A 21779-nucleotide genomic window follows, 5' to 3' on the forward strand; every position below is an offset into this window, starting at 1 on the left:
TATTCATGGTACACCCGTGAAATGATCCTACGGAAAGTCCTCACTTCATCGCTATTTCGGAGATGCTGTGCCCCATCGGTCCTGCGTCGACTAAAACACCACGTTCAAACCCACTTAAATCTTGACAACGTGTCATCGTAACTGCAGGTACCGATCTAACAACTGCGCCAGACACTTCTTGTCTTACATAGGCGTTGCCGAACTCATTGCTGTATTCTGCCTGTTCACATATCTCTCTATTTTAATAGGCGTGCATATACCAGTTTCTTTGGTGCTTCAGCGTATAGATATCTCTGGGGTTATGCGCTGGCTCATGTTTGTTTTGCAGATAAATGGCTTGTTCAGTGATAGTGAGAAGTTTCGAAAAAATCTCTTCTTGCATTCGAATGAACTTACGAAACTAATCTCGATGTTGAAGTCTATGTGATGAAGTAGGGTACTTCAGAGTGTTGGTAGTCAATGCAACACCGAGAAAACGGATATTATGTCAGCGCAAACTTACATTAGAAACCATACCTCAACTATATTAAATTTAATACAAAAAATGGGATGAAAATGCAACTGAGTTGACGATTAACATCTACCACGTATCTCAGATCGTTGTGCAGTATTACGTAGTGCTCCTGTACCAGGAATTCGCTGTTCAAGCCATCGACGAGTCCAGAAACTTCTTCGTAATTTTCTCCGCTCTCATTCGACAGTCGCTAACAGAGTTAACGCAGGTATTATACGCTCGTGCATTTTCGTAAATAAACTGTGAGGCTTGCGAGCCAAAGATCGCCGACAACGGCTGCTGGAGAGCGCTGAGAGCGCAAATCACCTTCACGAGCTCGTCTCGTGTGCCGACGGCGCTGATTCTAGTGGGGTCAGATGTCTCTTCCGCGTTCACGTTAACGTTAGCTCCCACGTCATGTGGAAAGACGGCTTAAGTAGTGAGGAGTAGCAACGTATTAAAAGCTTTACTAGAGAGAGAAAAGGGTAAAAAGTTGTTGTACAGGAGTCAGTGAGAGAGAGAGAGAGAGGAGAGAGAGAGAGAGAGAGAGTAAGAGGGAGGGAGATAGAGGAGGACGTCAGGGCTCATCACACTTTGGTAAGTAACCATTTCATGTGCATTTCTGATACGTTTGGGATAAGTGATGGAATGCCAGAATGACGGACTGTGTTCATACGCCTGCTCAGAGTTAACGCACCGATCAAATATGTAGTTGACAGCGCAAAGCTAATTTTATTTCACGTCCTTCACTGCTGATCATTGAAGTTTGTTCTAATCAACGCTGTCAGTCGTGATATTGGAATTACCGCTAACAGACCGCAAAATTCGTCAGAATTGAATAGTGCTGCTGCAAAATGTTCAAATGTGTGTCAAATCTTAGGGACATCAGTCCCTAAGCTTACACACTACTTAACCTAAATTATCCTAAGCACAAATACACACACCCATGCCCGAGGGAGGACTCGAACTTCCGCCGGGACCAGTGCTACTGCACGAGACGCATCAATTAATTCACTTGGGACCACTCCAGAGGGAAATACCTACGTAACCAGATAAGAATCCGTATAAGCGCTGCTGTGATCAAAGAGACGCGCTCCTATCAGCGAAGTTAAATCACGAATCTGCGTCTATCGCCTGCGTATCGCTGCCTTGGAAGGACAGGCGGCGTCAATAGTCCGTCCAGTTCAGCACGGGCCAGAGAGCAGCCGACACAGTGTGTTTCCACAGCTGCCGGCAGGATGCTGGGAGTGTCGGCGTTGTTGCTGGCTGCCCTTGTGGTCGCTGTGACGGCCATCTTCATCTCCAGGATGTGGCGCGTCTGGACGGAGATCGACAAGCTGCCGGGAGAGATGGCTCTGCCGCTCCTTGGCAACACCTACCGGGTTTTCTTCTTGGAGCGCGAAGGTAAGCCGGTCTCGGACCCAGCTCTCACAGAACCTGGACTTAAAGATTTCAGTATTTCATCACATTAAAAAGCGTAAATCCTCCATGCTACCTGGGAGAACTTCGACGGTACTCCTAATCCAGTTACCGAGAAATAAACAAATAATTCATGTAACCACCAGCGGAAAACGCTCCTATCGGAGTACAAAAATACAAATATGTTCCTTTTTATTTTCATGCTGAGAGATGAAGACAGCTGCAGTGGAAAAGCGACGGAAAAGTAACAAATATTGGAGGGTAGTGGTTGTGTAACAGAAAGAGCGAAGGTTCAAATGGCTCTGAGCACTATGGGACTTAACATCTGAGGTCATCAGTCCCCTAGAACTTAGAACTACTTAAACCTAACTAACCTAATGACATCACACACATCCATGCCCGAGGCAGGATTCGAACCTGCGACCGTACCAGTCGCGCAGTTACGGACTGAAGCGCCTAGAACCGCTCGGCCACCACGGCCGGCAAGAGCGAAGGAGACAATGACAGTGTGAGAGAAAGAGAGAAACGCATTGGCAATGGAACATAGTTGGCACTGACAGAACACTGCTAGGAAAAGAATGAAGCAGACACTGCCACGGGGTGGGGAGCAAAGAAATAAGGAAAAAGAGAAAGAGGGTGATGGCCAGTGATAATGAGAGAAAGAGTGTATGACGATGACAACGAGTAAGAGATATATATAGTGACAGTGAGAAGAGGTAGTAGCAGCAAGAAGGAAGAAATAAGATACTAGCAATAACAGAGAGCAAGAGGGAGACTGTGATACTAAGAAGAGACTGTAACACTAGGGCAGTACGAAGTATATTCTCGCTATGACACAGGAGACAATGAGATAGACACACACAAGAGATAATGGCAGAGAGTTGAGTTTAATGAATGAGTTAGGAACGGCCACAAGTAGTAGATGGGTATGAGCGACTTATAGCGATGAACTAGAGGGTGTGAAGGAGTTACACTTAAGGAACTTGTGGAAGTTTGATGATAGCTGCATGTTAAGAAAAGCGCGAGCATGTTCTAATTCCAAAATTTTTAGGAGTATTTTTAAGGGTGCTGTGGAAGGAAGAATGAGGCAGCTGGTATTCCACTTTTCAATCAGAATCATTTAAGTAAACCAGGACATATTAGCAGATTTTGTGTTCTGATAAGAGGATTTTTCCGTTGGTTCTCTCCCTTTCCTGTTGCAGCTGGGCATGTAACTCATATGAAAATAAATGTACTGATCAGTAAAATTTACAGTTTACGTATGAGAAACTGAAGTTACGCAAAACTAATTTTACATTTCAGACCGGATTTTATGTGAACAAAAATTGCACGTGCTTCAGTAGAAGAACATGGGGTTCCCAGATGATAACGGAGGCACTTTACTGCATATATCCCGGTGCTAAGCCGCTTTATATACTACATTTTCGCCTCACACTGTATTTTACGTGTGTATTTTACTCGTAAATGTAGAGTAACTTTGAACCCCTGTATCTTGGAAACGGATATATATGTATATATATATATATGAAGAAAATTTTCTGGGTTATTAGAGATTGGGGTCTTTGGGATACATCCTGCAAATTTCAGCCATTGCTGGGCATAGCCGTCTTGGAATCCCCGGCTGGGTTTTCGTCCGTTGGTGACAGCGAAAATACAGTTAAGAAACGTTTTTTGCGGTTTTCAGAGGAACCGCCCATGAACGAATCGTGCTTCCATAAGCCTCCTCAGGTCCATCGCAGAAAACATCGAATGCAAAAAAAAAAAAAAAAAAAAAAAAAAAAAAAAAAAAAAAAAAAAAACCAACCGATTTGCTCCATTTGCCGAAATAGGGGGAATTTTGTAATATTCGTATTTTGACCCTGTACTGTAGCGTGTAAAGCCATCCCATCAAATAAATTTCATTCCTTGTAGAAGGTCTTGGCAGTTGGAGATACTAACAAGTAACTGATTTGGAATAAAACTGTCCCTACCCGTTCTGGTGGTTCGTTGTTTATGTAATGTGTCACAGCATATACAAATGTTTTGTATCGTGAACGCGTCGTAATTGGGAGGACGGTAACCGTTTGGGTTTCCGTCAGTCTCATTTCGTTGATACTGGGCAAGCCGCACTCTGCGTCTCGAGTGTAAAGTAGAGGCCACGTCATCGGTTGCATCACCGAACTGACGTCACTATGTAGTGCGTAACGCGCCAACAGAACTTTACGTGCAGCTGCGAGAGATAACTCGCACCGTTATTGTTACTGTGGTTTTCCTCATACTCATTATTAATGTTTGTCATAAAGGTAAACATTTGAAGCTCTTCGTGTTTTAACAGGTTTCCTTGCAACAAAATGGAAGGAAAAAATGGGCTCTGCCCACATGGCACTGCTTTACCTGGTTTGAGACAACTATTTCCACAATACCTTTCTCAAAATAAGTATTTTCATTGGGTACAGAACGATGATAAATACTGTAAGTCTCAGCTGCCAGAGCTGCCTTTGATGCGTCATTCCCAACCTGTTTCCTCACTACGTGTAATTCTTTCTCTACGTTTCCTATCCGGTGATTAAAATGAGGTTGAACATTCTCTTGCAATTTAGGCAAATTATCGCAAAATTTCTTTGTGTAACTCCTAATTAGTCTTTGACCATCTGTGCAAAAGCGTTCCGTTCGGAATACACTTTAGTAATAGTTTTCTGAACTACTTTCTTTAATGCTGTTTCTAGTCTTTCTGTAATCTGATCATCCGTTTCCTTTAAAACTCGTCTGCTCTCTTTTCGTGATAATTGGAGTGATATACTTGGGTTACTACCTGCTGAAGGGTGGACTTGTTCTAGTTCCAAAATACCTCTAATGGTGGTTTTCAAGAGTGAGATATCGTTGGTTATGATTTCTACATCAGCTCGCAACTCGTTAGTCACGTGACTAGGAACCTCGGTTTTTAAATGCTCAGTCTGGTTTTTGACCCGGTCAGTTCTTTGCGCAACCGGATTAGATAAACTATCTTGGTGTTGTTTCGTAGAGGCCATATCATCCATAGTCTCTAGTTTTTGTAAAATTAACGTAATAGGGTCTGTTGCAACACTAAGAGATTTTCAGATAATCTAGTCTATACCCGGTGACGTAATTTCACTCGTCGCAGCGATCATGTTATTCAAATTTTTTCACTCTCTTTTCCCTGATTACGCTCAGTTTCTGAAATGAAGAAGCTATTATTCTGACCTGCTGTGGAGTTATCACCATACTAACGTACAGTACAGTTTGTCGAATCTATTACTTATCGTGATGCAATATCTGTGTAGAAAGTCCACAGATGCTATTTGCGCACCGCACACCATCACAGATAAACAAACTTTCATTCTTTTTAAGACAATTGCAGTTCACAACCTCACGCTACACGCCCTTGGAGGTACACGCCTACGTAGTTGGAAATTTGTGGTAAATGCCTATGGGACCAAACTGCTGAGGTCATCGGTCTCTAGGCTTACACACTATTTAATCTAACTTAAACTAACTTACGGTAAGGACAACACACACACCCATGCCAAAGCCTACATAGTTCCGTCATCTTGTGGCTCTTTTACAAAAAGTACAATAATTTCACATTAATAATTAAGTTTTCAAATTACTAAGCCTCATATAAACAAATTTTACATCTACAGGAAGCAGAACGAGGCGGAGTGAATGGTGTATTGTGTTACCTTGTGTTGTAGCCGCTAGCAATAATGTCTTCACAAGAATTTATTAATTGTATTATTTCCTTGTTTTATATTCTTCCTTTAATTTGGTCTCAAAATTTCCTGTAAATTTAGTTCTTTTTTTTATTTTAATGACCTTTTTAGTATTAATACGTATGTCTCGTAGGGTTTCATGAAAAAGAAACAGGAGTGAAATATAGATATTATGAAATAAAATTACATATGCAGCATATATATATATATATATATATATATATATATATATATATATATATATATATATATATTTTTAGACCTACGAGTGGTCGCCATTTCAACTCTACTGGACAGTTACTGACGATGAACTGAAAATCTTTAAACTCGCAAGAAATTTTGTATGTTTCTGGAAAAATTGGCTAGGTTTCTAATTTTTCGCGATCGGCTAAGCTTTGAACTACTCAAGTGCGCCAATATTGTTCGGTCCAGCAAATCGGACTATTTAAATTAAATATTATGCAGGTCCCTAATAATTACTACCGTTCTTAGCTATCTCGGTGAGACAGCCGCAATGGAGGCTAAGTAAACTTCAGCCAAACCGGCTATTACCGTTCATACTGGAAGATACGACCTCATATTTTAAAAAAAAAAAACGCCTTAATAACATTTAAAGGGAGACATTAGTATAAAAGAATGACCATAACACAATGATTGAGCAAAGAATGAGTGATTATTTTCACTTAAATAAACTAACATTAGTATGTACGTCTTCGCAGTACAAGCCAAGGAGGAGGAAAGCTGAGGAGGAAAGTGACATGTGAAAGATGTCAGACGAAATATGAATATAAGTTTAACAAAGATCGTCCTTCAAATGTCTCAGAGCACTATGGGATTTAACTTCTGAGGTCATCAGTCCCCTAGAACTTAGAATTACTTAAACCTAACTAACCTAAGGACATCACACACATCCATGCACGAGGCAGGATTCGAAACTACGACTGTAGCGGTCGGGCGGTTCCAGACTGTAGCGCTTAGAACCGCTCGGCCACCCCGGCCGGCAGATCGTCCTTCACTCACTTTATTCCTCGGCAGATTAACTGACACCGTTTTTACGATTTTACTTTTTAAACCTGTAAGTTCCTTTGTTGTCATAAATAACATATTAGACAGTCATACTGTTATATCAGCTTAAAAAATAAATTTCAGCTGAACACGAAAGGAAAGAAACAATACACAGGGACACTGGGGCCAGACGACAACATTAAAATTTGTGACTTGTCGCCAAGTCAGTATTGCAGAGCTCCTTAATTATTTATCTTCATTAGTGGACTTCTCAATTATCTCTACAATCCTTAGTCTATACTATTCTCTACAGACAGTGAAAAGCAGTCCAGAGATTTACACAGTTCTCATTCCCAAGCAAGTGTTAGTGAGCCACCACTGCTTCACTAAATGGTGTGGGTAGTGGTGATGCCAGGCCGCAGCTTGATAGCTTGGTTAATTTAAAAGAGAGCGTATGCTTGAGGATGACGTTCCTAATCCGATACTAGTAGAAAAGAAATAAATGTAGTAAACAGAATGCATTGTGGCTGTGAAAGTGCTTTTTCCCTAAAAGAACCCGCAAAGTTTACATTGTACGCGTCCTCACCTAGTGAAAGCAGGCAATGAAAGGATAATTACATCTTTTGAATAACAATCGGGGAAGCTGCAGGTTGCTTGCTTCCCAACTGTGACGGCACTTGAATAGCGTGCGATGGTCTTCTAACAGACTTCTGTTGAATTAATCATTATTCACTTTACCTGCATTGAAACAAGTGTTCAGATCAGTCCATCAGGATCTTTACTACACAAAGTTTCCAGATGTGATAAGTATCATCTGCTAAAATGCCAGCGACGTTTTTCGACAGTATCGGAACTGTGTTCATACAGAGCGAGGAAAGGTAGTCCTCTCCTATGAGTTACTGTGCAGCTTCACATTACAGACGGATATAGGTGTATCAGACCAGAAACTCTGAGAAAACATCCTTTGCTAGTATTTCTACACGAACATTAGTCGTTATTTAAGTAGTGGCATTCATTTCGGCCGTTAATCCCCTCGAAGGCATTCAACATCTGTTTATCTAGGAAGGTATCCGCAGAGACTGCTATCACAGACCTTAAATCTTCCAGCTGTCTACCAACGGCTCCTATACGGCAACGAACGATTAATAAACAAGCAAACACCGTCTGAATCACAACTTCTTGTTTACTGACAACCGGTTTCAACCTGCGCTGTAGATCATCTTTAGGTCTGGCACCACAAAGGGCAGTTTTTCAACGTTCTGTTAACCTAAAAAACAAGGATGTTATTTTCACACAGTGTTGACAAACTGCACTTTGTGGCGCCAGATCTGAAGGTGAACTGCAGCGCAGATTGAAACCTGTTGTCGGTAAAAGAAAAGTTGTGGTCCAGACGGTGTCTACTTATTTATTATTACAAGACGGTTACCGGTCCTAAGACAAGGCGCTAATTATGAACCAAGGATTACTTAGTAACTTCATGAAAACTACCTACGTCGCTTGTTACCATTCTTAGATCTTCATCCATGACAATCCATTAGTTGATTAAGCCCCGTCTCGCAGAGTCCTCGAACGTACAACCACAGCTACCTGCTTCTTACTCCAAGCTTTTATGGCTTGCAGATCTTACCCCTAACGGAACGTAATATAGCCATAACAGTTCTGGATTTCAATCTCGCGTTAAGCGACTAGATTTCGCCTATCGACATCCTAGAAAATAAACTCACTCCTGATTTGCAGCCCTGCCCGCTTCTCTTAACACAGAAGCTGCTGTAAAGGGCTTTGAAAAATCTATGTAATTCTTCTCATGCTCAAACTCAGCAAATGAGCCGTGGCGTAGCCATAAGCAATCACGTACTAAGAGTCAGTACTGCGTACCTGTGTAGATCCTGTGCAGATATATGGCCGAGATACCTGTTCCCACTCCGTGTATGTGACAGCTGGCGTACCGTGTAGTGCGTACTGTTATTTAACTTCTATCTGTATCATGACAAGGATTGTAAAAAAGATATACGCAACGTCGTCAAGTAACAATTGCAGTTCACCATTCCAATTTCAAGTTGATAACATAAATACTTGTTGAAATACAAAAAATTAATGGAATTTTCCATATTAAATAAATATTAGTATCCTAACGGAATGGTATAACATTTCATACATAACAAAGAAGGAATCTAGCTGAACACGTCCATCATATTATTAAATTAAAGCTTTTCACAACAAAAGTGAAATTTATGCTATTCCACATATTTCGGGGACCTTTTTACTTCCATTTTCAGTCTTGTTTCATTATTAATACAAAGTTTTCATGCTATCCCAATGTGTGCTGGAGTGAATGAGGAGTCTGCATGAAGAATTAATCTTGGTACTCAAAATTATAAGGCCTTTACCTAATGTTGCGTAATTTTGTGTTGGTACCTTGTATGAAAATCCTTATGTAAAAAATCGGTCGGTATTCATGTCGAGAAAGTAATGCCTTTACATCAGTCTCTCAGGAACGTAAAGGTGTTGTTGACCTATCTGGCATTTTTAGCGAATATATGCAGACTCATTAACAGTTTACGATTCGTCACACATGTTAAGTATCTAGTTATACGAGAGCAGCTACAACGCTCATTGACCATAGTTGCTCTCACCGAGTCACAGGAGAGCGCGGTCCCGCGTTTTGGAACCGTTACGTGGAGTAAGCAGACTAAATTATCGAGGAGCCAGGATCCACTCCTGACCGAGTAACGATGTATCTCCGGTGACTCAGAAAGTATTGTGGAACAGTGTTGTACAGGATGGTGTAAAGCAAGTGGAATCCCCAGACCCATGCGAGAAACATCGAACGAAGTGGCGCAGCGGTAACACGCTGCTGTAGTATGCGGAAATATGGTGGTACAAACCATCATCTGACCATCCAGATTTAGATTTATGGTAGTTCCCTCGAACCGCTTGAAGCAAATGGCGGGATGGTTCCACTGGAGGGTTCATAGCACCTACCTTGTCCCTTTAACTTGAATACTGTTTCTAAAGTCTCGTTGTTGATGGGACGCTAATTCTACTCTTCTGTCCATTCTTCCCAACACAAAATGGATCACCCAATATGAGTTAATACCCACAGTCAACGAACAGTTTGTATAAGGTACTGATCTCCTTCCTCGAATTCTTCATATCGCTTAAACGCGATCTTCGTGCCTCTTTACAGGGAGAAATCTTACCATGATGGCATTTTGGTCTCTTGTTCGTCCCAAACACACGCACTTCCAATGTCTGCCCCAACGCATTCTTAGTACCCAATGGCCATTATTAACAACATGATCAACCTACCATCTACGAAAGTTCCATATTCATTGTATATATTTCTAAACCACCACGCCTAGGCAATATTACGGATAATCCAGAAACTTCTGCAGTACTACTTCAAACAGTTCAACTCTTGAGCTATTATATACTCACAAAAATCTAACCAGACCCTAAGCGCTAATTACTAATCGTGCTACACGCCGCTTACGAATACATGACTTCGATTTTCAGATATATAACCATCATAATCTACTCGCTAAAATATTAAAATACTTTTGGCTATCTCTGCATGCCACTCCAAACTGAACCCACTTCTTTAAAGCATCCACCACAATAAAATAATAACCAGCCAAATTCAGCATTGCATTCCTACACCATCCACTATGCCTGCTATCAGTAGCCATTCCATCCTTATATTCTTCAACGTGCAATCAATATATGCAATCCAAAGACGCTACAAATCCCTCCAAATCCTTGAGCACCTCAGAACATGCCGCTTTCCGCAATTCTGTACCTTCAACAACTCCATCGTACACATTTAAAAGTCCTATGTCTTCTACTAACGCAGTACTGCTCAGACCCCTTTCTTTCCACTTCTCGTCCACCTCTGGTATTCTTGCAGCACTAACAACAAACCATATAGCCTTACCAATAATACCTGCAACATCTCGTAACGAAGTATCAGCCACATCTCACCTCCATATCACTAAATTAATCCAGTTATCCAACAGTTCTATTACATCTAGCAGACTCTTCCCCCTTTTAAAGCTAACCGTAATGCCTCTCATTTCCCCTACTCCAGTAACCATGTCTGACATCGATTCTCAACTACTCTATCACTATTTTCGAACACTCAAAATTTTCCAAGCATATAACGCCAACACTCTTCAACACGTATCACCAGTCACACCGGTTACTTCTCCGAAATGTCTATCATTACGCTAAACGATTCACACAAAATCAATAATATTACCAACTACCATCATTTTTCAATGTTAACCACATATTTAAATATGGTATGTTGCTTTAAAGTAAAGGTAGATCTGAGTTAAACAGAGTAAGCTACAGCGGTAGGTATTAAATAGGTGTATACTTAATGTTCCGCTCCATATACCATGGACCTTTCCATCGGAGGGGTGCCTTGCGTTCCTCAGCGATACAGGTAGTTGTGCCGTAGGTACAGCCACAACGGAAGGGTATCTGTTGAGAGGCCAGACAAACGTGTGGCTCCCGAAGAGCGGGCAGCAGCCCTTTTCGGTAGCTGCAGGATCAACGTTCTGGGTTATTTACTGATTTGGCCTTGTAACATCAATAACATCAACCAAAACGGGCCCGCATCTCGTGGTCGTGCGGTAGCGTTCTCGCTTCCCACGCCCGGGTTCCCGGGTTCGATTCCCGGCGGGGTCAGGGATTTTCTCTGCCTCGTGATGGCTGGGTGTTGTGTGATGTCCTTAGGTTAGTTAGGTTTAAGTAGTTCTAAGTTCTAGGGGACTGATGACCATAGATGTTAAGTCCCATAATGCTCAGAGCCATTTGAACCAAAACGGCATTTCTATGTGGTAGTAATGCGAATGGCTGAAAGCAAAGGGAAACTGCAGCCATAATTTTTACCGAGGACAGGCAGATCTACTGTATGGTTAAACTATGATGGCGTCCTCTTGGGTAAAATATTGCGGAGGTAAAATATTCCCCGATTCTGATCTCCGGGCGGGGACTACTCAGGAGGATGTCGTTTTCAGCAGAAACAAAATTGGCATTCTATGGATCGGAACGTGGCATGTTAGATCCCTTTATCACGCAGGTAGGCTTGAAAATTTCAGTAGGAAAATGGAGAGATTGAGGCTGGATATAGTGGGAATTCGATGGAGGAAGGAACGGGGTTTCTCGTCAGGTGAATACGGGTTATAAGTAGAAAAGTAAATAGGAAAAATGAAGAAGTAGGTTTAATAATGAATACGAAAATGGGAATTCGGTTAAACTACTATGAACAGCTATAGTGAACGCATTATCTTAGCCGAGATTCACACGAAGCCCACGCCTACCGCAGCAACTGAAGTTTACTTGCCAACTAGCTCCGCAGATGATGAGGAGATTGAAGGAATGTGTGATGAGATAAGAGAAATTATTCAGATAGTGAAGGAGACGAAAATGTAATCGTAATGGGGGACTGGAATTCGATAATAGGAAAAGAAAAATAGTAAGTGAATATGGACTGAAGGAAAGGAATGAAAGATGAAGCCGCCTGATAGAATTTTGCACAGGACACAATTTAATGGTCGCTAACATTTCGTTTAAGAATCATAAAAGAAGGTTATATACATGGAAGAGATCTGAAGGTAGCGGAAGGTTACAGATAGAGATTTATGAACCTGATTTTAAATTGTAAGACATTTCCAGGCTCAGACGTGGACTCTGACCACAATTTACTGATTATGAACTGTAGATTAAAGTTGAAGAAATTGTAAAGAAGTACGAATTTAAGCAGATGGGACCTGGATAAACTGAAAGAACCAGAGGCGGTTGAGACCTTCAGAGGGAGCATTATATAACGGTTGACCAGAACCTGGGAAGGGAACACTGTAGATGAATAATGGTGAACATTAAGAGATGAAATAGTGTAGGCAGCAGAGGATCAAATAGGTAAAAAGACAAGGCCTATTACGAATCCTTGGATAACACAAGAGATATTGAATTTAATTGTTGAACGGCGATAATTTAAAAATGCAGCAAATGAAATAGGCGAAAAAGAATACAAACGATTAAAAAGTGAGACTGATAGGAAGTGCAAAATTGCAAAGCAAGAATGGCTAGAGGACAAGTGTAAGGATTTAGAAGCATATTTCACTAGGGGAGACATACCCACTACAGGAAAATTAAAGAGCCTTAGGGCAGTAGACGAGCAGCAGTTGGAATATCAAGAACACAGATGGAAAATGAGGTCTAAGCAGAAATGCGAAAGCTGAAAGGAGTGTATAAAGAGTCTACACAAGGGAGAGTAACTTGAAACCAATATTATAGAAAAGGAAGCGGATGTAGATAAAGATTATACGGGAGATATGATACTGCGAGAAGAATTTGACAAAGCTATGAAAGATCTTAGTCGATACAACGTCCCGGTAGTAGACGATAGTCCATCAGAATTACTGACAGCTTAGGGAGAGCCATTCATGATAAAACTCTTCCATCTGGTGCACAAGATGTATAAGACAGGTGAAATACCCTCAGACGTCAAGAAGAATGTAGTAATTCCAATTCCAATAAAACCAGTTGTTGTTAGGTGTGTTAATTACCAAACAATCAGTTTAGTAAGTCACGTCTGCAAAATACTGACACGAATTCTTTACAGAAGAATGGAAAAACTGATAGAAGCATACCTCTGAGAAGATCAGTTTGGATTGCGGGGAAATGTAGGAATACGCTAGGCAATATTGACAACAGTACTTATCTTAAAACATAGATTAAGGAAAGGCAAAGATACGTTTATAGGCCGGCCGCGGTGGTCTCGCGGTTCTAGGCGCGCAGTCCGGAACCGCGCGACTGCTACGGTCGCAGGTTCGAATCCTGCCTCGGGCATGGATGTGTGTGATGTCCTTAGGTTAGTTAGGTTTAAGTAGTTCTAAGTTCGAGGGGACTAATGACCACAGCAGTTGAGTCCCATAGTGCTCAGAGCCATTTGAACCATACGTTTATAGCATTTGTAGACTTAGAGAAAGCTTTTTATAATGTTGAGTGGAAAACACTCTTGGAAGAAATTCTAAAGGTAGCAGGAGTAAAACACAGGGAGCGAAACGCCATTCACAACTTTTACAGAAACTAGTCGGAAGTTGTAAGAGTCGAGGGGCATGAAAGGGAAACAGTGGGTGAGAACGGAGTGAGACATTGTTGTAGCCTATCCCCGATGTTATTCAATATGTACATTGATCAAGCAGTAACGGAAAAAACAGAAAATTTTAAGCTGGAATTAAAGATCAGCGACAAGAAAAAATATTTGAATTTGGTCGACGACATTGTAGTTCTGTCAAAGACACTAAAGGACTTGGAAGAGCAGCTGAATGAAGTGGACACTGTCTTGAAAAGAGGATGTAAGATGATCTTCAACAAAAGCAAAACAAGGATAATGGAATGTAGTCGAATTAAAACAGGTGATGTTAAGGGAATTAGAGTAGGAAACGAGACAGTTAAAGTAGTAGATGGGTTTTGCTATTTGGGTAGCAAAATAACTGATGATGGTCGAAGCAGACAGGATATAAAATGTAGACTGCAACGGCAAGAAAACCATTTCTGAAAAAGAAAAATTTATAGACAGTGAATATAGATTTAAGTGTTAGGAAGTCTTTTCTGAATGTATTTTCCTGAAGTGTAACCATGTAAGGAAGTGAAACATGGATAATAAACAGCTTAGATAAAAGAAAAATAGAAGGTTTTGGTATGTTTTGCTACAGTAGAATGCTGAAGATTAGATGGGTCGATCACATAACTAATGAGGAGGTACTGTAAAGAATTGGTGAGAGAAGGAAAGTACGGCGAAACTTGACCAAAAGCAGCGATCGGTTGATATGACACATTCTGAGACATCAAGGGACACCAATTTAGTTCAAATGGTTCAAATGGCTCTGAGCACTATGGGACTCAACTGCTGAGGTCATTAGTCCCCTAGAACTTAGAACTAGTTAAACCTAACTAACCTAAGGACATCACAAATATCCATGCCCGAGGCAGGATTCGAACCTGCGACCGTAGCGGTCTTGCGGTTCCAGACTGCAGTGCCTTTAACCGCACGGCCACTTCGGCCGGCACCAATTTAGTGCTGGAGGGAAGTGTAGATGGTAAAAATCGTAGAGGGAGACCAAAATATGGATACAGTAAGCAGATTGAGAGAGACGTAGGTTGCAGTAGTTATTCGGAGATGAGGAGGCTCGCACCAGATAGAGTAGCATGGAGAGCTGCATAAAACCGGTCTTCGGAGCGAAGACCACTACAACAACAACAACTTAATGCTCAGCGGTACAGCTTGCGATTAAAACGTTAATTAATATGCTCATGGGTTGGATAGATAAAACCAAGATAAATGTTGTTGATGAACTCTGCTACTCAAAGATAGCATTGCAGGTAAAACTATCTCACGCTGACACCTAAGGGTGTAAAAAAGTTATCGTCGCTCTGCTATTTAAGATTAATATCAAGAACCAGTTTCTCAGCACTGTGAGCTGTCATCAAATGTTTCCTGTTGCTTGGTAATTTTTTCATAGCACGTCATTGCGTATAATACAAGATTATTTCAATACATCGCCGCAAACGTCGAACAAGACAGATCGCACGTGAAAGATTATTTTTATTAAGGAAAATATTCTTTTATCCTGTAGCTTTTGTGTTACACAAATTGGCCATTGCAAGCGACATAGTGATCACGTAGTATGTTGTTGTCCTCTTCTAAATTATCGGTGTACATTAGAAGCTACTTACATCTGACTTTAAGCATCTAGCAAGGATTACGAGCTGTTTCATCTCCCTGATATGTATGTACGAGGGCTATCCGTAAATTAACTTCGATTAGGCTATTAAAAAATAAACAGTCGCTTGTAGCTTTCTGGCGCTTTTGTGTGGTCGGAAAAACGGAATTTTGTGCGCAAGTAATAAGCGACTGAACTGCACTGTGTTATTGCGTCTCCGGCCTGTTACTTAGTACGTTGAATCACTCGCTTTTGTCAACGCATTTCATGACAGTAACGCGAGAAGGTAACAAGTTTATTCTGAGACGCCTGTGATACCCCGAAGGTCAATAAAAAACAAACGGTGCAAGATGATTGCTGAAGAAATTATTCTCCTTCACGAAATTGGTGACCCGGTATTGTAAAGCGAATGAAAGAAAAGAGACGTTTTCCTGGGATACTTTTCATCTTTCTCCATATATCTCCGAATTTGGCTCCAACTGGCTTTCATATCTTGTTCAAGATTAAGGCCTGGCTGGCTACTCAGCATTTGACGAGCAATGATGAGCTCAAGGATCCAGTTATAACAGCCTGAAGCACCAGGTGGCATACTCTTTGATGAAGGAATAAATAAGCTATTCTCGCGGTGTAACTGTATACGGCCTTAAGTAAGTACTCAATTTCGAAATTTACTATCGTGTAGTAATAGGTGTGGTTCACTCTATGCCGTCTACAAGCGCACAACAAATCCTCCATCTAAATTGACGTATTCAAAGATACATTGATTTTGAAATCTTCATGTTATTGTGCAGCTGTACGGTTTTTGTATTACGGGCTGACAATCGGACAACGAAGTAGAAACGAGATTCTTCCATCGTCGTGCTCAAGATCAGTACTGTAATCATTGAAATACCAAAACTGCTGTTAAAATTACAAATCATAAAATTTATCTCCTGATAAACGTTGATTTACGGATCGACTACAAGATGGATGGCACTGATAGACTTCAATTACACGCCACTTCATTACTTGTAAAGCAATAATCATACAACATCAATATTTCCTACGTCGAGTTACTGCTTCACACATTAATATTTATATCTACTGACTTAGTAATAACCACAGTAATCACACCGATCCTTACGGGAGCAACATTGTTGGCAGAAATTAGTTACAGCTTTTGAACGTTTGAACAAGGTAAATAACCACACAAGCTCTTTTTGACTGAATTATAATTAACCGATAAAGACAAATAGAAAATGAGAGTGTAGTTATAGCCTTTGCTTCTAATAGGCCATCTGAAAGCAGTTACTACAACAGCAGGTATCACCTGATAACATTCCCGCCGGGCGTAATGCTGTTTTCCTGCGCCTTAGATCAATCAGCAACATTAGTCTTGTCTTGCTCTTTCATTGCCATCATACGTAACATCAGCCATTTACCGATATTGACATGTTAAGGGTATGGGCTTTTTTTCAAATCTATGTATTTGTGAAGACTTGCTCACTCCACATTTCTGCCAGGCGACTCTTCTTTTGAACATGCAATCAACAAACATGTCAAGAGTTCCTAAATCGGTGTTTGCTTTTCAACAATAACTAATACACACATCAAAAAAAGTTTTGCATCGTCTCGGTTCCGAGAGTTCCAGAACCTGTACAGATAACTGGAATAGAGATCAACATAAACCTCATTTCCGGTTTTTTTATTGCTCATGAAAACCACACATTGTATGTTGTACCATCATACAGCGAGACCTTCACAGGTGGTGGTCCTGATTGCTGTACACACCTGTACCTCTAATACCCACTAGAACGTCCTCTTGCATTGATGCATGCCTGAATTCGTCATGGGATACTGTCCACAAGTTCTTCAAGACACTGTCGGTATAGATTGTCCCACTCCTCAACAGCAATGCGCCGTAGATCCCTCAGAGTGGTTGGTGGGTCACGTAGTCCATAAGCAGCCCTTTTCAATCTATTACAGGAATGTTCGATAGGTTTCTCGTCTGGAGAAAATACTGACCACTCTAGTCGAGCGATGTGTTGTCCGGAAGGAAGTCATTCACAAGATGTGCACGATGGGGGCGCGAATTGTCGTCCATGAAGACGATTACCTCGCCAATATGCTGCCGATGTGGTTGCACTGTCCGTCGGAAGATGGCACTCACATATCGTACGGCCGTTACGGCGCCTTCCATGACCACTAGCGGCGTACGTCGGTCCCACATAATGCCACCCCAAAACAGCTGGGAAACTCCACCTTGCTGCACTCTCTGGTCAGTGTGTCTAAGGCGCTTAGCCTGATCGGGTTGCCTTCAAATACGTCTCCGACGATTGTCTGGTTGAAGGCATATACGACACTCGTCGTTGAAGACAACATGATGCCAATCCTATGGGGTCCATTCGGTATGTTTTTTGACACGTCTGTACTGCGCTGCATGGTGTCGTGGTTGCAAAGATGGACCTCGCCGTGGGCGTTGGGAGCGAAGTTGCCCCTCATACAGCGTATTGCGTACAGTTTGAGTCGTAACAGGATGTCCTGTGGCTGCACGAAAACGTTATTCAACGTGGTAGCTATCAGGGCTCCGACCCATAATCAGTAGGTAGCGATCATCCACTGCAGTAATAGCCCTTGGGCGGCCTGAGTGAGGCATGTCATCGACAGTTCCTATCTCTCTGTATCTCCTCCATGTCCGAACAACATCGCTTTGGTTCACTTCCAGACGCCTGGACATTTCCATTGTTGAGAGCCGTTCCTGGCCGAAACTAACAATGCGGACGCTATCGAACCGCGGTATTGACCGTCTAGGCATGGTTGAACTACAGACAACACGAACCGTGAATCTCCTTTCTGGTGGAATGACTATCTTCAGGAGTGCTGGGAACCGGGGTGATGCGAAACTTTTTTTGATGTGTATGTTTTAAAATATCATAAAGGTCTCTGCCTCCGCCTCCCCCCCCCCCCCCCACAAAAATACATAAAAATTCATATCGTGACATTTCTTACATTTTAGGTGTTTATACAAAGTTAACAATTTTCCCTAAAGGGAGCTGTACCAACTCGACGCTAGTAAGACGCTACTTTTTTAGTTCTATAAATGCCCGATAGATGTCGCTGCTAGCGCAGATCAATAGAAACTACATCAAGTCTGATACTACACGGAACACAAAGAAAGAAAATATTAATAGTTACAGATACGAGAGGTTGAATAGTTAGAACAGTACGAGTAACGTTTGAATTTGGGTGGCGACAGTGTTGAAGTAATGTCAACATGTAAGCACAGATTTTACATAAAAAATATGTATTTATTTCTTTTCGTAATAGCTAATCAGAGGCCAGTATACGAAGAGCCCTGGTACGTTAGGGTGAGATGCAGCACACCTGCTGTAGAATTAAATGACAGAAAAAAATTGCACACAAGGAAGGAGTTTTGTGACATAAATGAAAGTTGGTAGGTGTGTTTCAACATCTGAAAGATGATGTCTATTCAAATTTCGCGCCAGTTGCGTAAGAGTGGCCGCCACTATGTGGATGCAAATCAGGTTTGCTTTAAATACACACTGTAACGGACGTGAGTGTTTATTACCTTTAAAATCGGACGCGGTGAGTTGATGTTAGTGAAGAATACCTTGAGACGACAAAGGTGCCATTATCAACACCCCACTGAGTTTGAACGAGGTGATGCAATACGGCTGGGATATTACAGAAAGGCTTAGCAGAAATGTACGACTGTACTGTACTGATTGTTCGCAGCGCTGGTGACGAGAATGTACAGTCGCAAGATGGCTGGGCTTTGGACAGTCACGTGGCGCTATTGAGAAGGAAGACCACCGCGTTCGGTGTATGGCTCTGGCTCATCGTACTACATCTGCAGCAACAAAGTGAGCAACAGTTTTCACAACGCAAACAATGCAAAGATCAGCACATTCCTCAAACGGGGAAAATATCAAGAATGGGGTTCCACAAGGGTCGGTCTTGCGTCCTTTGTTATTCTTAATATATATTAATGACTTGCCATTCTATATTCATGAAGAGGCAAAGTTAGTTCTCTTTGCTGATGATACAAGTATAGTAATCACACCGGACAAACAAGAATTAACTGATGAAATTGTCAATAATGTCTTTCAGATAATTACTAAGTGGTTCCTTGTAAACGGACTCTCACTTAATTTTGATAAGACACAGTACATACAGTTCCGTACAGTAAATGGTATGACGCCATTAATAAATATAGACCTTAATCAGAAGCATATAGCTAAGGTAGAATATTCAAAATTTTTAGGTGTGTCCATTGATGAGAGATTAAATTGGAAGAAACACATTGATGATCTGCTGAAACGTTTGAGTTCAGCTACTTATGCAATAAGGGTCATTGCAAATTTTGATGAAGAACATCTTAGTAAATTAGCTTATTACGCCTATTTTCACTCATTGCTTGCATATGGCGTCCTGTTTTGTGGTAATTCATCACTGAGGAATAAAGTATTTATTGCACAAAATAGTGTAATCAGAATAATAGCTGGAGTCCACCCAAGATCATCCTGGTTCAAATGGTTCTGAGCACTATGGGACTTAACATCTATGGTCATCAGTCCCCTATAACTTAGAACTACTTAAACCTAACTAACCTAAGGACAGCACACAACACCCAGTCATCACGAGGCAGAGAAAATCCCTGGCCCCGCCGGGAATCGAACCCGGGAACCCGGGCGTGGGAAGCGAGAACGCTACCGCACGACCACGATCTGCGGACAAGATCATCCTGCAGACATTTATTTAAGGATCCAGGGATATTCACAGTAGCTTCTCAGTATATATACTCTCTTATGAAATTTGTTATTAACAACCAAACCCAATTCAAAAGTAATAGCAGTGTGCATAACTACAATACTAGGAGAAAGGATGATCTTCACTATTCAAGAGAGGATCGACGAAAGACATGTGAGGAAACGCATATGAGGCCAGAATGTCTGTAACTTCAGTTTACAGACTCATAACTGAGAAGTTTAAGATGAGAAAAGTTGCTGCCAGATGGGTTCCACAAGATGTGAGTGAACAGCAGAAAGCAGGTCGCGAAAGAATCGCAGAAGAATTGCTTCAAGGTTATCGAAAAGAAGGAAAACATATTTCGAGCCACCACTGAATTATCAGTCATCACAGTGGAAAAGTTTCAACCCTCCACGCCCGAAAAAAATCCGCCGCCAACAATCAAAGGTAAAACTATTAATGATCTTTGCGTGATGACATGAAGTCATAGCTACAAATAGAGTGCACCAGGGTCGTCTGTAACAGGTGCATACTACAAAGTGTTTCTGCAAAATGTTTTGCGCCCGAAAATCCGCCAGAGAAGGCTTGACATGCTTGCAGCTAGCGTTCGCATTTTGCACGATAATGCAAGACCGCATATTGCCCTACCAGTGAGAGAAACGTTCGATAAATATGGATGAGTAATACTTCTCCACTCACGATACATTCCTGGTATGAGCCTTTGATTTGTTTCCCAAATTGAAGGAACAACTCCGTGGAAAACGTTTTGCTACAGCTGAAGAAGCTTGTTGTGAGGTGAACCGAGTAAACGGACAACTCAAGGACGGAAGTGCCCTATCCCGAATACAGAAGTTATCAAAAAATTTTAAAGCTGTTGTAAGTAAGAATGGGGGTTGTATTTAAGACCTGTAAAGTTATTTTGCAAAGTAAATAAGTTTCTTCAATTCCGTCTTAAAGAGCTTCAGAAGTGACCTTGGTATAAATTTATTTGTACATATTATTAGTACAATATAATATGTGTGCAATACAAAAAATTAATTCACAGATATACGGCCCCATCTAAACGCACAGCACTTCGACAAACGACCACGTTGCCGTCAATAGGTGCGCTGATGATGTGAACTGACAGTCTAGGAGTGACCAAGCACTATTCATCTCTTTGCCCCCCCCCTTTCCCCCCCCCCCCCCGCCCACCCCACACTGTTCGTATCTGGCGAGGTGTACTGGAATCGTGGTACTCCGCAGGGCCCCCGACATCAGGTGATTGTATCTGCAGGCAATCTCTTCCCTTCTCTTAAATAAAGTGCGTGTGGCCAGCTAAGGACTGGGCCACTGTCACAGTTGATCAACTGGTCCTTTACTTCAGTCTCGATGGATTCTCTAACAACATAGGCCCGGTAGTTTAAATTTAGAGTCAGAATATTACTGCAATCGTGTCTTTTCCAGTAAATAACAGCTGTTACTCATACTCAGAACAACATGTACGTTACATGCTGAAAACTCCTATGGTTGAAAAAGAGCGTGATCCCTAACAAAAGACGTTCTTCTGTGTATGATTTATGATTCCTTTAGTTGCCTGTGAGATTAGGAGACAGGCTGAATGTTGCACAGAGTCACACAGTTCGCCACTGTTGTGGAATTACGTACCAGCTATTAATAGCAGAAGGA

General features: G+C 41.5%; 1 protein-coding gene across 1 annotated transcript in view; it reads left to right on the forward strand.

Annotated features, from left to right (window-relative positions):
* Positions 1–1605: 1605 nt before the first annotated feature.
* The window catches only part of LOC126199236 (cytochrome P450 4C1-like), a 110387-nt gene continuing 90213 nt past the window's right edge, over positions 1606–21779 (forward strand). Inside the window, exon 1 of the mRNA XM_049936027.1 lies at positions 1606–1897. Coding sequence (XP_049791984.1) covers positions 1732–1897 — 166 coding nt within the window. The 5' untranslated portion in view covers positions 1606–1731. The remainder of the gene's footprint in view (positions 1898–21779) is intronic.

Source organism: Schistocerca nitens, chromosome 8 (genome assembly GCF_023898315.1).
Source record: "Schistocerca nitens isolate TAMUIC-IGC-003100 chromosome 8, iqSchNite1.1, whole genome shotgun sequence".
NCBI lineage: Eukaryota > Metazoa > Arthropoda > Insecta > Orthoptera > Acrididae > Schistocerca > Schistocerca nitens.